Source organism: Borostomias antarcticus (assembly GCF_949987555.1).
Source record: "Borostomias antarcticus genome assembly, chromosome: 6".
In the NCBI taxonomy this organism is placed as follows: domain Eukaryota; kingdom Metazoa; phylum Chordata; class Actinopteri; order Stomiiformes; family Stomiidae; genus Borostomias; species Borostomias antarcticus.
In genome coordinates, this window is record NC_140239.1 from 30,697,542 (window position 1) to 30,710,756 (window position 13,215).

General features: G+C 45.7%; 1 protein-coding gene across 1 annotated transcript; it reads left to right on the forward strand.

The window, feature by feature from the left end:
- Positions 1-1,615: 1,615 nt before the first annotated feature.
- LOC311310423 (serine/threonine-protein kinase PAK 6-like) lies at positions 1,616-10,360 on the forward strand (the record flags this gene model as incomplete). The annotated part of the gene is made up of 8 exons (XM_084439913.1): positions 1,616-1,828; positions 4,725-5,381; positions 5,638-6,153; positions 6,908-7,041; positions 8,103-8,229; positions 9,049-9,174; positions 9,832-9,966; positions 10,193-10,360. 8 exons carry the CDS (start codon positions 1,616-1,618, stop codon positions 10,358-10,360), a joined length of 2,076 nt encoding a protein of 691 aa, XP_084296039.1.
- Positions 10,361-13,215: the final 2,855 nt, after the last annotated feature.

Consider the following 13,215-nt stretch of genomic DNA (forward strand, 5'->3'; position numbering starts at 1 on the left):
TCTCACATCCAGTCTACTGTGCACACAGATTATATTCTTTGGTTATGTAATTTACATTGTGTATCAACTTGCCGTTTCCTTTGAGAAAAGGACCTGGAAGGAGGATATTGAATTACATGTACAGTATAGAGCAGTCAGTGGTTTTGCAGAAAGTGTTAAAAGCCTGTGTGACTTGTGTGTTGCGTAACCGGCAGGGTAAGCCTGGCCACGGGTCACAGGATGAAACCACTGACCGACACACCGTACAGAACACCCACATTCTTCCTCCACTGCAAACACGCACACATACCGTCCACATGCGGGTCTGGGCAGAGAACTTTCCAAGCGCTGTGTACCGCGTCGTGTGCTTATAGGCTGGATGGGCTCATCTTTTGCTTGTCGGTACATGTGGGGCGCGTGGGGTGTGTATATCGCCTATAGGGGTGGAGGGATAAGCCTCTAAATGTGTATTGGACGATCAATAAAGGACTAAGACACAAGACTCTGACTCCACACTCCCAGAATATCCAACCATACGTGTTCAATCAATCCTCCCCCACCAAATTCAACAGTCATCCGTTGTAGTTCATACGGATTCACTGGTAAGCGGTAGCATACTGTACAATAGCACAGCAAAGCAGTCATTGAATCAACACAGAGTGTTGACAGTTTTCTTTCATCCACTGCAGACTTGATTCAGAATGTGCTGTATATGCATAAGAATGATACCCACACAGTTCCCAGTAATCCTGGCCTTGCCAACGCAGCGTGCCTTCCTCAAACACCTACCTACAGCACACAACCAGCTGACAGACACACATTCTGACCTTAAACGCGGCAAAACATCATTACGTAACTCGCAAAGTAGAGCGTTCGCACTCCAGTGAGCCGTCGCCATGCTTATTAAGGCAAAAAGTGACAGTTGAAAACACTCAGTAGCAGAGGACTCGGAGAGTTAGTGATGGAGGTGTTTAGCCCGAAGGTGGTCGTTATCTTTGTGATGAGTCAAGGGTGACAGTGACCCCCCTGGACGCTGATGGTTACGGTTAGGAATTGGGCGGGTTACGCTGATCCTGGATCTGCACCCGAGGTGGACTTTTACCCAAAGGGGAGGCGTGGCGGCCTCGCCGTGACAGGCAAACGAGGAGGGCCGTGCCCACACTTGACCAGACAGGGAAACGAGGGAAGGAGAGAATGGAGGAGTGTAAGAAGGCATGTGGCTCACCTGGGTGGTTGGGTTTATTCCTGTCTGAGGAGGAAGGAGGTGGGGGGGGGGAGGCGAGGGGGGGGGGGGGTTGCTTTTCTTCAAAACAGCCTTTGGAGGAAGTATGTGAGCAGACACAGGGAAGTCATACTCACTGAGAATCTCCAAGCGTTCAGGCAGTGGTGATGGCAGCGTGTGTGTGTGTGTGTGTGTGTGTGTGTGTGTGTTGTTGGAGTAGGTCCCTCATGTTCATGAGAATGTGTGCATGACACCTGCATTTCAGTTGAAGTGCATTTCTACGGCGTGTGTGTGTGTGGGTGTGTGTGTGTGTGTTGGGACCGCGCCATGGCTCTGTCAGAGAAGCCCCGTTTGTCGTGCCCTAACGGGGGTCCCTCTTGCCTCCGCCAGACCCTCTGTCTCCCCTGCCTCGGAATGTTCCAGCGCAAGAAGATGAGGAGGAGGAGGAGGCCGGAGATCTCGGCGCCGCGGGACTTCGAGCACCGCGTCCACACGTCGTTCGACGCCGACAGGGGCTGCTTCGTGGGCCTGCCGCCCCAGTGGCAGAGCGTCATAGAGACGCTCAGGAGACCCAAGCCCGTGGTGGACCCCTCCAGGATCACCAATGTGGAGCTTCAGCCCAAGAAGGTACTTCCAGCGTCCTCTCCTCCTTTCTCCATATTATCATATTACTATCCGTAGGTTGGATTGACAGGGACTATGTGTAAAGTACACCTGATGTGGCGTTAGATTGAAAGATTTGATTAAACATACATGTATCAAACTAGGAAGAAAGATAAGTTTTACATGCACAGACTTGGAAACAGAACTGTCAACGATACTTAGTCACATACAGCAAGGCGAGTTTATTTGTAGAGCACATTTCAGCAACAAGGCAATTCAAAGTGCTTCACATGAGACATTAAAAGCATCAAGACAAAGTGCAACACATAAAAGGTCATATAAAACGAAATGCAAAAAAGGACATTTAGAACAAAATGCAGGAAAAATAAAATACAGGAACAAAACTTACAGTGCAGTGTATGAATGAATCATTATTTGATTTAATAAAAAGCAGCGGCAAAAAGAAAAGTCTTCAGTCTTGATTTAAAAGAATTGAGAGTTGCAGCAGATCTGCAGTTTTCTGGAAGTATGTGGAGCATAAAAACTGGGGGGGAAAAAAACTGTACTGTACATACTGTACTGTACGTACACACACACACACACATATTCTCAGAGGGACCTTCTGATTCTCCTCTCAGGAATTATTCTGTCTGTCAACAAGTCGTCTAGCAGGAAAATGTCCCAGCATGCATGTTGATTCCTGGGAGTAACGTGAAGCTGCTCCAAGAACTTGTCATGTTGTTCTGCGCCTTGGATGGAATAACAAGCCTGTTACATCCACAGCCAAAACACACAGGATCACAACCTTAACTGCTCTTTTATTCATTATTATTATTTTATTATTATGACCCACATTTGAAATGAGAAAGTCGATCTGTTCAGTGATATCACAAATAGTTCAGTGAACTTGAATGGCCAGTTTTTGGTTCACACGCTTGAGGGGGTTTCAGGTTTTCGAACAGGTCGAGCATTGTGACTGATAGAATGAGTGTGTGAAATGAGATGATGGTTCCCATGCATCTAAGCGTAAGCTTTATATCTAGTTCCTAGATCTGTGCTATACCAGCATCGTTGACTGTCTTGCTGTACAAACTGTATGGATGAAGCTCACACAGCTCATAAGACTATGACATCAACATACTGTAACTTCATACTTTCAGTAGCCGCTTTTTCCATCCACATTCAAATGAAATGTCAAATATCTCAAATCCAGTCAAGACAGTGACCAAGGCTACGGCCGAAACGTTGACTAAACGTGTTTTGCATCTACACCTGAGTCTGCGGCTTCTTCTTTTTCTATACTAGTCTATTTCCCGCTATAAGCACCTCTTTCAATAGTCCCAGTGTGCCTTTTCATCTCTTTGCTAAATATCTCAAATCCTCCCACGATTCCAAAGCCAGACAGCACACTTCCTGCTTCTCTTGTTGACCGACATGTCAGTGACCAATAGCGTGCCACCGACAGCGCACAGGCCCAACCCTTGCTCTCTCCTGCTATATACACTTGTTTGTGTGAGGCGATTCCCAGACATCCTGTACCCAGACACCAACATGGAGATATGTGTGGGCTGCACCTGTTCACATGAACTCTGACCCATATATCACTCACCTCACCTGGTCTCAAGGTACATACTCTAGCTACGTGAACACAGTTTAGCCCTGTACTGTATTGTAAATGGAACAACCATTTTTTTGAGGAATGGATGAACCAATGAAGACAATGCATGTTTTCTTCTGTTCGTATCTGTAATCAGAGCACTTTGGAACCAGTGAGAGAGTGTAGTGCCATTTAGTTTTTTTGTTTGTTTTATCTGTAAAGCACTTTGAGATCTGTCTCGGCAAATGAGAAGCGCTATATAAATCCAATTTATTATTATTATTATTATTATTATTATTATTGTTATTATTATTAAAAAGCAGTTTGTCTGAAGAAGTGAAGTCCTCAGTCCGTGGGGGCTCATTAGGAGGCTACAATACCATGTCAGTGGTAATTATTACAGCTCTGTGCAATACCTTCCAATCCACAATGTTACAATCCATACACATTTATTCAACACAAGCGATGCAAATAATGTTTTGTTCTCATGTTTCTATACGCATGGTTGCTCAGACAGATCGATATACGGTAACATTATGCCTAGTGATTGGTATAGATTATCAAGAGGATGCAAGAGTCTGAGGTCAAATCCTTTTTTCACCCTTTTTATGAACCAATATGGATTCCTGTTTCATTTAGATGTATTGTAGCCAAATATGAATTCCTTATTCCTTATAAGACATGGTACTGTCATTTACTAGAATATACAGTACAGGCTACCGGTATAACTATTCAGTACATCCAACTAAAATATCATGCTGAGTCATGCATTTGTGTTCATCCAAAGCTGTGACTCAGCATGTTCGACACAAGCATTACTCAAGACTTTCATTAGACTCCCGACGAGGCTGTCGGGAAACGTGGCCTCGGTGCGACAAACTGCCGTTACTGAGCCCATTAGCTCATCTTCATCTCTCTCTTTGTCTTACTTTTCTTTCTCTCTCTCTCTCCGTTTGCTGTGACTCGTTAGAAAAGAGAGGTGGGTACTAAAGTGCATGAGCTTCAAACTGTCCTACTTTTCTTCTTCCTGGTCTTGTCTGTGGTCTGCTGTTCGACACCCTTTGAGCTAGTAGAAGTACAGTTAGCTCTTGGTTGCATCAGCAATGTACCAGAAAAACATAGGATATAGTCTAAATCTAAATAGATTCAATAGGTTCAATATTCAGCTGTAGTACAATCGCTTGCAATGTAGCTTATAGTACAATAACTACATAAGTAGCGCCTTGCTTGCATCGCCAATGTACCAAATCTATGTAAAGTTGAAATCTATGGTTACATGGGTGGACGTATGTTCTTGTTCACATCTCTAACCTCTGTCTTCAGACTATTGTTCGGGGGAGTTTCATCGGACACGGGGACTACATTTCCCACGTCATCGCTGAGATGACCAAAGTCTCCATCATCAGCTCCAACTCGCTCCGGAAGAGCAGTCCCTCAGCGCGGAAACGGGCCCGGTCCATGGGCCGCCTGGGCGAGCTCGTAGAGGGGGACACGTATCAGTACCAGGAACTGGGCCAGAACAATCAGAAGAATGGAGGGAACTGGGAGGATAGGGTAGGGCAGGTTCGCAGCGAGAACGGAAGCCCCAAACTGGTCACTCGGAGGATCCCTGCCGCGCAGCCCAACGGGGTTCTACCAAGGGCAAAGTCGTCATACGAGATGAATACATCGTCGGTAAACAAGCCTGCGCCATTACCACGGGTACCAATCTCGACCACGCCAAAAGCGTGTGGAACCGTGGGGAACTATGCACGTAGCGAGGGGGCCGGCCTCACAGATAGGCAGGGTCAACAGCCAATCAACGCGCCGCAAAAGGACAGGATAGCCAATCAGAGGCCTGCTTCCTGTATCTATAACCCGCAGACTGGGAGACCGTCTGGGGTTAACCTCAGAGTCACACCAGCTGTAAGTCCCCTGCCGGACCTGCTCTCCTCCTCCAAGGAAACACCCAGGAGACCTCGCTCGGCCTACGACCTGAAGGTGAGAGGGGATTTTGGTGTTTTTGTGCGAAAAAATACCAAAATGGCAGGTGTTCTAAACTTCCTCTGAATCCTATAATGCATGAGTCATATGTACTGTAACTGTGAGCTCAACAGGAGTCAACCTAATCATTCTATGTAATAACTTGAGAGGTACTCTGTAAGATTATACAGTATAATCCCATTGGATAAAGTAGAAAAAGAGAAGTGCCAAGTACCAAAGAGCATCATAACATGCCTATCCACGTACTTCCCAGGTGAACTCCTTCGCCCCCTTTCCCATGTCCCTCCCCAACGGCACCAGCAGCCCAATAGCAGGCCGGGGACGAACTCAGCGACCGTTACCCCCCTCCCCCAGCTACACGATCAGCCCGTCACCCATCACCAACAAGGGCCCGGAGGCCTCCAGACTCCCCATCCCCAAACAGGACAGCCCATCCCAGCCCCGGCCTTCACCCACAGGCTCCCCGGCCCCCAGCCCGGCGGGGGCGTGCTCCCCCTCCCTCCGACCGGCCCAGCAGCAGCAGCCCAAACCCACGCCCGGTCCAGAGCTGCCAGAGACGGCCAGAGTGACCCATGAGCAGTTCAAGGCAGCCCTCCAGATGGTTGTGGACAAAGGTGACCCGCGGACCTTGCTGGAGAACTTTGCCAAGATTGGTGAGGGCTCCACGGGGGTGGTGTGTATCGCCAGGGAGAGGCACAGCGGGCGACAGGTAGCGGTGAAGATGATGGACCTGAGGAAGCAGCAGCGCAGGGAGCTGCTCTTTAACGAGGTACACAGCTCTATGACGCTCTTTAACGAGGTAGACAGTTTTAAGACACTCTTTAACGAGTTACACAGCTCTAAGACGCTCTTTAACGAGGTACATAGTTTTAAGACACTCTTTAACGAGGTACACAGCTCTATGACGCTCTTTAACGAGGTACACAGTTTTAAGACACTGTTTAACAAGGTACACAGCTCTAAGACGCTCTTTAACGAGGTACACAGCTCTAAGATGCTCTTTAACGAGGTACACAGCTCTATGACGCTCTTTAACGAGGTACACAGCTCTAAGACGCTCTTTAACGAGGTACACAGCTCTAAGACACTCTTTAACGAGGTACACAGCTCTAAGATGCTCTTTAACGAGGTACACAGCTCTAAGACGCTCTTTAACGAGGTGCACAACTCTAAGATGCTCTTTAACTAGGTGCACAACTCTAAGATGCTCTTTAACGAGGTACACAGCTCTAAGATGCTCTTTAATGAGGTACACAGCTCTAAGATGCTCTTTAACGAGGTACACAGCTCTACTATGCTCTGTTAACTCCACTGCTCTTTAACGAGGTAACGAGCTCTAAGATAATGCTCCGTTAACTTCACTGTATGAGAGGCTGCAATAATGTTACCATGTCCATAATGCCAATTAGCTGACACCACTATTTTACTGACTTCAGAGAAAACATCGAGGACTTGTGTCACAATCACAATGGTCGCTAATCATCTCTTCATCTCTGTTGTTCTCTTGTGTTTCTATCTCTAAGGTGGTCATCATGAGGGACTACCGCCATCAGAATGTAGTGGAGATGTACCGTAGTGCCCTGGTCGAGGAGGAACTGTGGGTTATCATGGAGTACCTGCAGGGCGGCGCTCTAACCAACATCGTTAATGAAACCAGGTGGGGGATAGAAACACTATATTAATCATTTAATGTTCAATACTGTAGTACTAGGACTGTCGCCTCAAAGCAAGAAGGTTTTCCGGGCCTTTCTGTGTGGAGTTTGCATGTTCTCAAGGGTTTCCTCCCAAAGAACCCAATATGAAAAACATGCAGAAGAATAGATGCTCTTCAGTCCGGTCCCTGACCAGAACCAGGACTGAGCACCTGGACTTGGCTCCTGGAGGAGGACATCCCAGAATGAGATAAATGCAGGGAACACGTTCCGCCCGACGACCCCCGAATAGTTGCCGTGGCGCCGCTCGTTCTATAATGTGTGTGTCACTGGTCCTGTAATTTAGAACGTTCCGGCCCAGACAAGGAAGTGAGTTCTTCATGTTTATGCCAAAAGATGGGAGGGGCTGAAAAGCAGTTAGCATGTGTCACAGCAAGCTCTCGCCAGGTTATAATGAAATTGACATACAGTAAGATAAGATCCCCTGTGGGGTTGTGCGTGTGTGTGTGTGTGTGTGTGTGTGTGTGTGTGTGTGTGTGTGTGGGAGAGGGGGGGTTGTGTGTGTATGTGTGTGTGTGTGTGTGTGAGAGTGTGTGTGGGAGAGGGGGGGGGTTGTGTGTGTGTGTGTGTGTGTGTGTGTGTGTGGGAGAGGGGAGGGGGGGTTGTGTGTGTGTGTGTGTGTGTGGGGGAGAAGGGGGGGGGTTGGGTGTGTGTGTGTGTGTGTGTGTGTGTGTGTGGGAGAGGGGAGGGGGGGTTGTGTGTGTGTGTGTGTGTGTGGGGGAGAAGGGGGGGGGTTGTGTGTGTGTGTGTGTGTGTGTGTGGGAGAGGGGAGGAGGTTGGGTGTGTGTGTGTGGGAGGGTTGTTACAGCAGCAAGAAGATACAGAATAGATCAGAGTAAAGAATATACATAGATACACATACAATATATACACATATGTATAAAATATAGACGTCAGTATTATACAATCTGTGTAAATACTGTATGTATAAACATTTGACAAAGAAACTATGCTTAATACTACTCTGTTGGCTAACCCGCTAATGGTGCGTGTGATGTGTCACCAGATTGAACGAGGAACAGATCGCGACCGTGTGTGAGTCTGTGCTACAAGCCCTGGCCTATCTCCACTCTCAAGGGGTGATACACCGAGACATCAAGAGCGACTCCATACTCCTCACATTGGATGGACGCGTAAGTGCGTTCAGAACACACTTCCCTGTTATCAAAAGTTCTCAATCACCGAGGGCACATGCTATGAATAATGATAGTCATGGTGATTTGCATGAAGGTTTAAGGTAAGTGCACATTGCCCATATTAATCGGCCCACGCGGGGTGCATTCAGCTAGCCGGGCGTCGCCAGCCGGATCTCGCGAGCTCACGTTCGATTTCACTCTGCAGATCAGTGTGGATATCCAACCGTTCTAACGGAATCCGGTCCAATGCCCAATCACAACCGTTGATCTAATATGGGCCAATCACAACCGTTGATCTAATATGGGCCAATCACAACCGTTGATCTAATATGGGCCAATCACAACCGTTGATCTAATATGGGGCGGGTTTAATAAGATGGCGGAACAGATGAACTGAGGATGTGTTTTAAAAGTGGCATTCAAAATAAAATAATAATATTTTTTTATGATTTAAATAATTTTTTCTGGGTGGTTATATTTCTGCCAGTCTATGCATGGAAACTTGTGATTATGAAACATTCCATTCTGTGTATATTGTGTATTTTGCATTTGTACTTTTTTTGGGGGGGCGAGGGTATTATTATAATAATAATAATTATGACTATTATTCTATTTACTGTCCTGTCTTTGCACTGTCCTGTCCTGCACCCTGTCTAATGTTGTCTCCATCAGTGTATACGCCATCGACCTAAACAAATTCCTAGTATGTGTAGACCATTACAGTACATGGCAACACGCTGATCTGAATCTGAATCTACTGTAGGGAAAATTGAGATTCATAGATAGCTTATTTTGATCTTTCTGTTCCTCTTCAAGATCAAGCTATCAGACTTCGGATTCTGTGCCCAGATCAGTAAAGACGTCCCCAAGAGGAAGTCCTTAGTGGGAACCCCATACTGGATGGCCCCGGAGGTCATCTCAAAGACGCCATACGGAACTGAGGTACAGAACTGTAGCATAGCTAACCAAAAATAGCATCTACACTCTGAGACCACAAATGGAGTGAAAATCCTTTAAATCCATAAAAGACAAAGTTTCGCCTTCAAAGCTGCATAGCTTTTTGAGGATAACATGTACAGAATTTATGTCAAAGTCTTATGGATTCAGTTATCCATTAATCACGTTCTAAAAGCCTTTAATACACATTCTGACACGAACGCACAGACTGGTCTTGCTGCTGCTAGTCACACGTCGGCCATGACAACGCTCCTCTCACACTCCTCCAATCAGGCTGCTCTACCCAGATACAGTGGGTATTATGGTCTGTTATCCGCTGAGGTCCGTTCTTATCTGAGCCCATGACAGAGGACGGGACACTTATTCTATTCTTGTGTTTATCTTTTGACTCAAAGAGTGTGTGTGTGTGTGTGTGTGTGTGTGTGTGTGTGTGTGTGTGTGTGTGTGTGTGTGTATGTGTGTGTGTGTGTGTGTGCGCACACTGTGCTCTTGTGTGTTTAAATTTGTAGCTGATTTAACTGACACTTTTAGGTTCGATTTGATTCAATCTTAAACAGCGTTCTTACATTAATATGATTTGATGTATGGATATCTTCCTGGTTGGTTGTGTTTTAGTGTCCTTGTCTGTGTGACGTTGGTCAGGTGGATGTGTGGTCTCTGGGTATTATGGTGGTGGAGATGGTGGATGGGGAGCCTCCTTACTTCAGTGACACGCCGGTGGCGGCCATGAAGAGACTGAGGGACGAGCCAGCACCCACTGTCAAGAACATGCAAAAGGTGACATGCACACACACACACACACACACACACACATACACACACACACACACACAGTAATGTGCTCATTTCCACGTAACGTTCTATTAGCACAATCAATCAGAAGAATTCCCCTCACGTTCAAGTATGCACTTAAACAAACACCCACACAGCATCACCTGGCTGACAATCATTTGTGGTTCCATCTAAACCCTCAGAACTAATACCGCTCTCTCTATTCACACAGATCTCCCCAGTGTTGAAAGACTTCCTGACCCGCATGCTAACCAGGGACCCTCAGGAGCGGGCGAGCGCCAGCGACCTGCTGGAGCACCCTTTCCTCCTCCAGAGCGGCTCGCCTCAGTGTCTGGTGCCCCTAGTGGAGCAGTACCGCAAGCGCATGTCTCGCTGCTGACCCAGTGGACCCCATAGCCCGCAGTGTACTTGCTTTTAACTACGCATGCGCGCACAAAAGATGGCTGCCTAGCCTCCTCGGGGGAGAGCCTGGTTTGCTTGGTTTCCTGTCTACAGCCCGCTGGTATCCTGTCACACAAACGCGGAATCGAGCAGCCTAGTCTCACCAGTCGCTACGAATTAGAATAAAACATGGACGTAGCAAACGAAGTAGCCTATTCCAGAAGAAGTTCTAGACGCATCGCAGGTTTATGCGTAGGCCTGTTTTTGGACAGGGGGATCACTATCTGCTCAGACCGGAAACCACAACTACAAAGCAAACATGCCCCAGACCAGCGGTTCTCAACTGGTGGAGCCTCAGGACCCACATTTTTCCTTATCATGAAGTCGCGACCCAAATTTATTCCACAAAAATATAAAAAGTCAGTGACACATAACACAACATTGGCACACGCTAAGGTTAGCCCACTTCCTGTCATGTCTCGTAAATAAATTATTGAAATTATTGAATTGGTGTGTCCTGCAAAATAAAAACCCAACATTTTCTCTCTCTATAAATATCTATATATTTTAAAATCCCTTAAAACAAAAAGAAAAGAAAAGGGAAACCGCCCACAAGGCCGCGACCCAATCAAAACGGCTCCGCGACCCACCTTTGGGTCGCGACCCACCAGTTGAGAAACGCTGCCCCAGACTACGCATGTCTCCTGCGTTCCTCTGGAGCGTTGGCCGTGGTTCGCCATGCAGGTCCTCAGAAATGAACACCGCAAAATCTGCGTTTCTCTATGCATACGCTTTGTTAAAGAGCAAGTACACCACGGGCTTAAGACCTGAGGTCGGGGTGACCCAATGACTTATGACCTATCGGCTCCTATGAGTTCGAATGTACAGTAGATAAGGATTTAAGATGAAGGCATGGATATGGACCTGGACTTATAACCGTCTCTTCCTACACTTCTGGACCGTCTCTCTCCTCTCTCATATCCCATCATATCTCATATCCCCTTGTCTTTCTCTAAAGCTCAGTATTATTCATTAATTCTTTTCTATCATCTCTTCTCACGAGGGAACGCTGTTCTGAAGTGTACCAGCTGGTGAGTAAAGAGTGCCAAGTGCCACGCCAGGAAAGTGTGGCCCAATCTAGGTCCCTGGTGCCGGGGTGGGGTGGGACAGCTGTAGCTCTTGTAAGGTGTGTGGTTACAGCAGCAAAGAGCGTTTGACAGGACACGCTCTTGTCATCCTTTATCTTCAGTGAAGAGTCCATTTTCTCTGCAACGAGGATGCAATGGGACTATATTTGCCCAAATAGAAGTCAATGGACTTACTAATTCAATGAGAATAAGTGTAAGATGAGTAGGGATCAAGAATTGTTTTGAAACCAGAACTTCAATGTACAGTAATGTGTTGAATAGTTGGAACACGTACTGTCCGATGTTCAACACTGACAAATTCAACAAACATTTCTGTCTGTGGCACTATTGGATACTTACTGTAGTAATTTATAAATAGTATTGAATGTCAACGTTAGAGGTTTGTTTTAAACCAATTTTAGAGAAACAAACAAATCCCAGACTGAAGACGAATGTCTGTTCTCATGAGTAATAGCTGTTTCATAGAATTTCAAAATGGGTATTTAACAATGTTAAGATGTGAATGTTGTATAGTATGTCTGGGGACAGGTCTCCCTCCAAAAATGTGATTGTTCCTCATTAGGCACACATGTACAGTAACATGCATGTTATACGTATATGCAATTTGTAAATAAACACATGAATAAATTAAATGTTATCAATATATTTTACTATGTTTTCTTAAAATGCAGTTGGTTATTATAAATAAAAAGGGTTATCAGTAGGAAAGGTTTCAACTGATGACTTCCTGTGTCATTATGCTTTGAACGCAGTGTAAAACATGACATCATCATACTCTTCCTGCGTAGGAGCCATTCTTTCAGGTGAGGTCATTCAGGTCACAATGAAGGATCCTGGATCAGGTTTGCTGTGGTGACCCTGTCACTGAACAATGATCATCACGAAAAATGTCCTTCTTGTATAGAAATCCCTCTGTAAAGGGTAATTAAATGATTCTCTTTTGATGGGATCATTAATCGGTCATACCTGCAAAACATGTTGACGCTAATCTCAAGTAGTTGCAAAGCTACTGGGGGAAAGAGTATGAACATGTCCTTTGTTAATGAGTAAGACATGAGATCATCAGCAAATATGGTAATTAGCTATTAGGACGCATGGCAAACAGCTTCTGACATCACACCCAACCATGAGAAACACAGTTTGGCCTTATTCTCATCTACCTATTGTGCAATCAAAATGGATGACACTTTTTGATCACTGTTACATTGGGTCCAAATTTGCCACAGAAGAAATAGGTCAAATCAGAGAAGAAGAAAAAACTATAATACTCACAACATTAAGCATCTCGAATAAACATGTAAATATCATGTTTTTGTATTGTGTAAATAAACTAGTACAATTAAAGGGAAATCATTAAATAATGTTTTAGGTATTCATAACTCAAAAGCACAGATATCAGAGTATTATGGTAATTCATGTTTAGATTTGACCAATTTGGTAACTGGCAAATTCAGGCCCTACATGTTCATATTTTGAGTGTTACGTTGTAAAGCAAAGCTGTATAAGTCCTACATGCATGTCACTCTGTAAAACCAGGCATTCAAGGACCGCCTGTGCTTGAACATGTGCTTGAGAGACACATGACAGGCTTGTGACGCACTTTGTGATAACAGGCCCTGCTATCAGCATACGCTGCAGTCATCCAGTTAAAGATGGGGAAATGCCTCAGGCATTCTGGCTTCCTGAGGCAGGATTAAAGATAGAA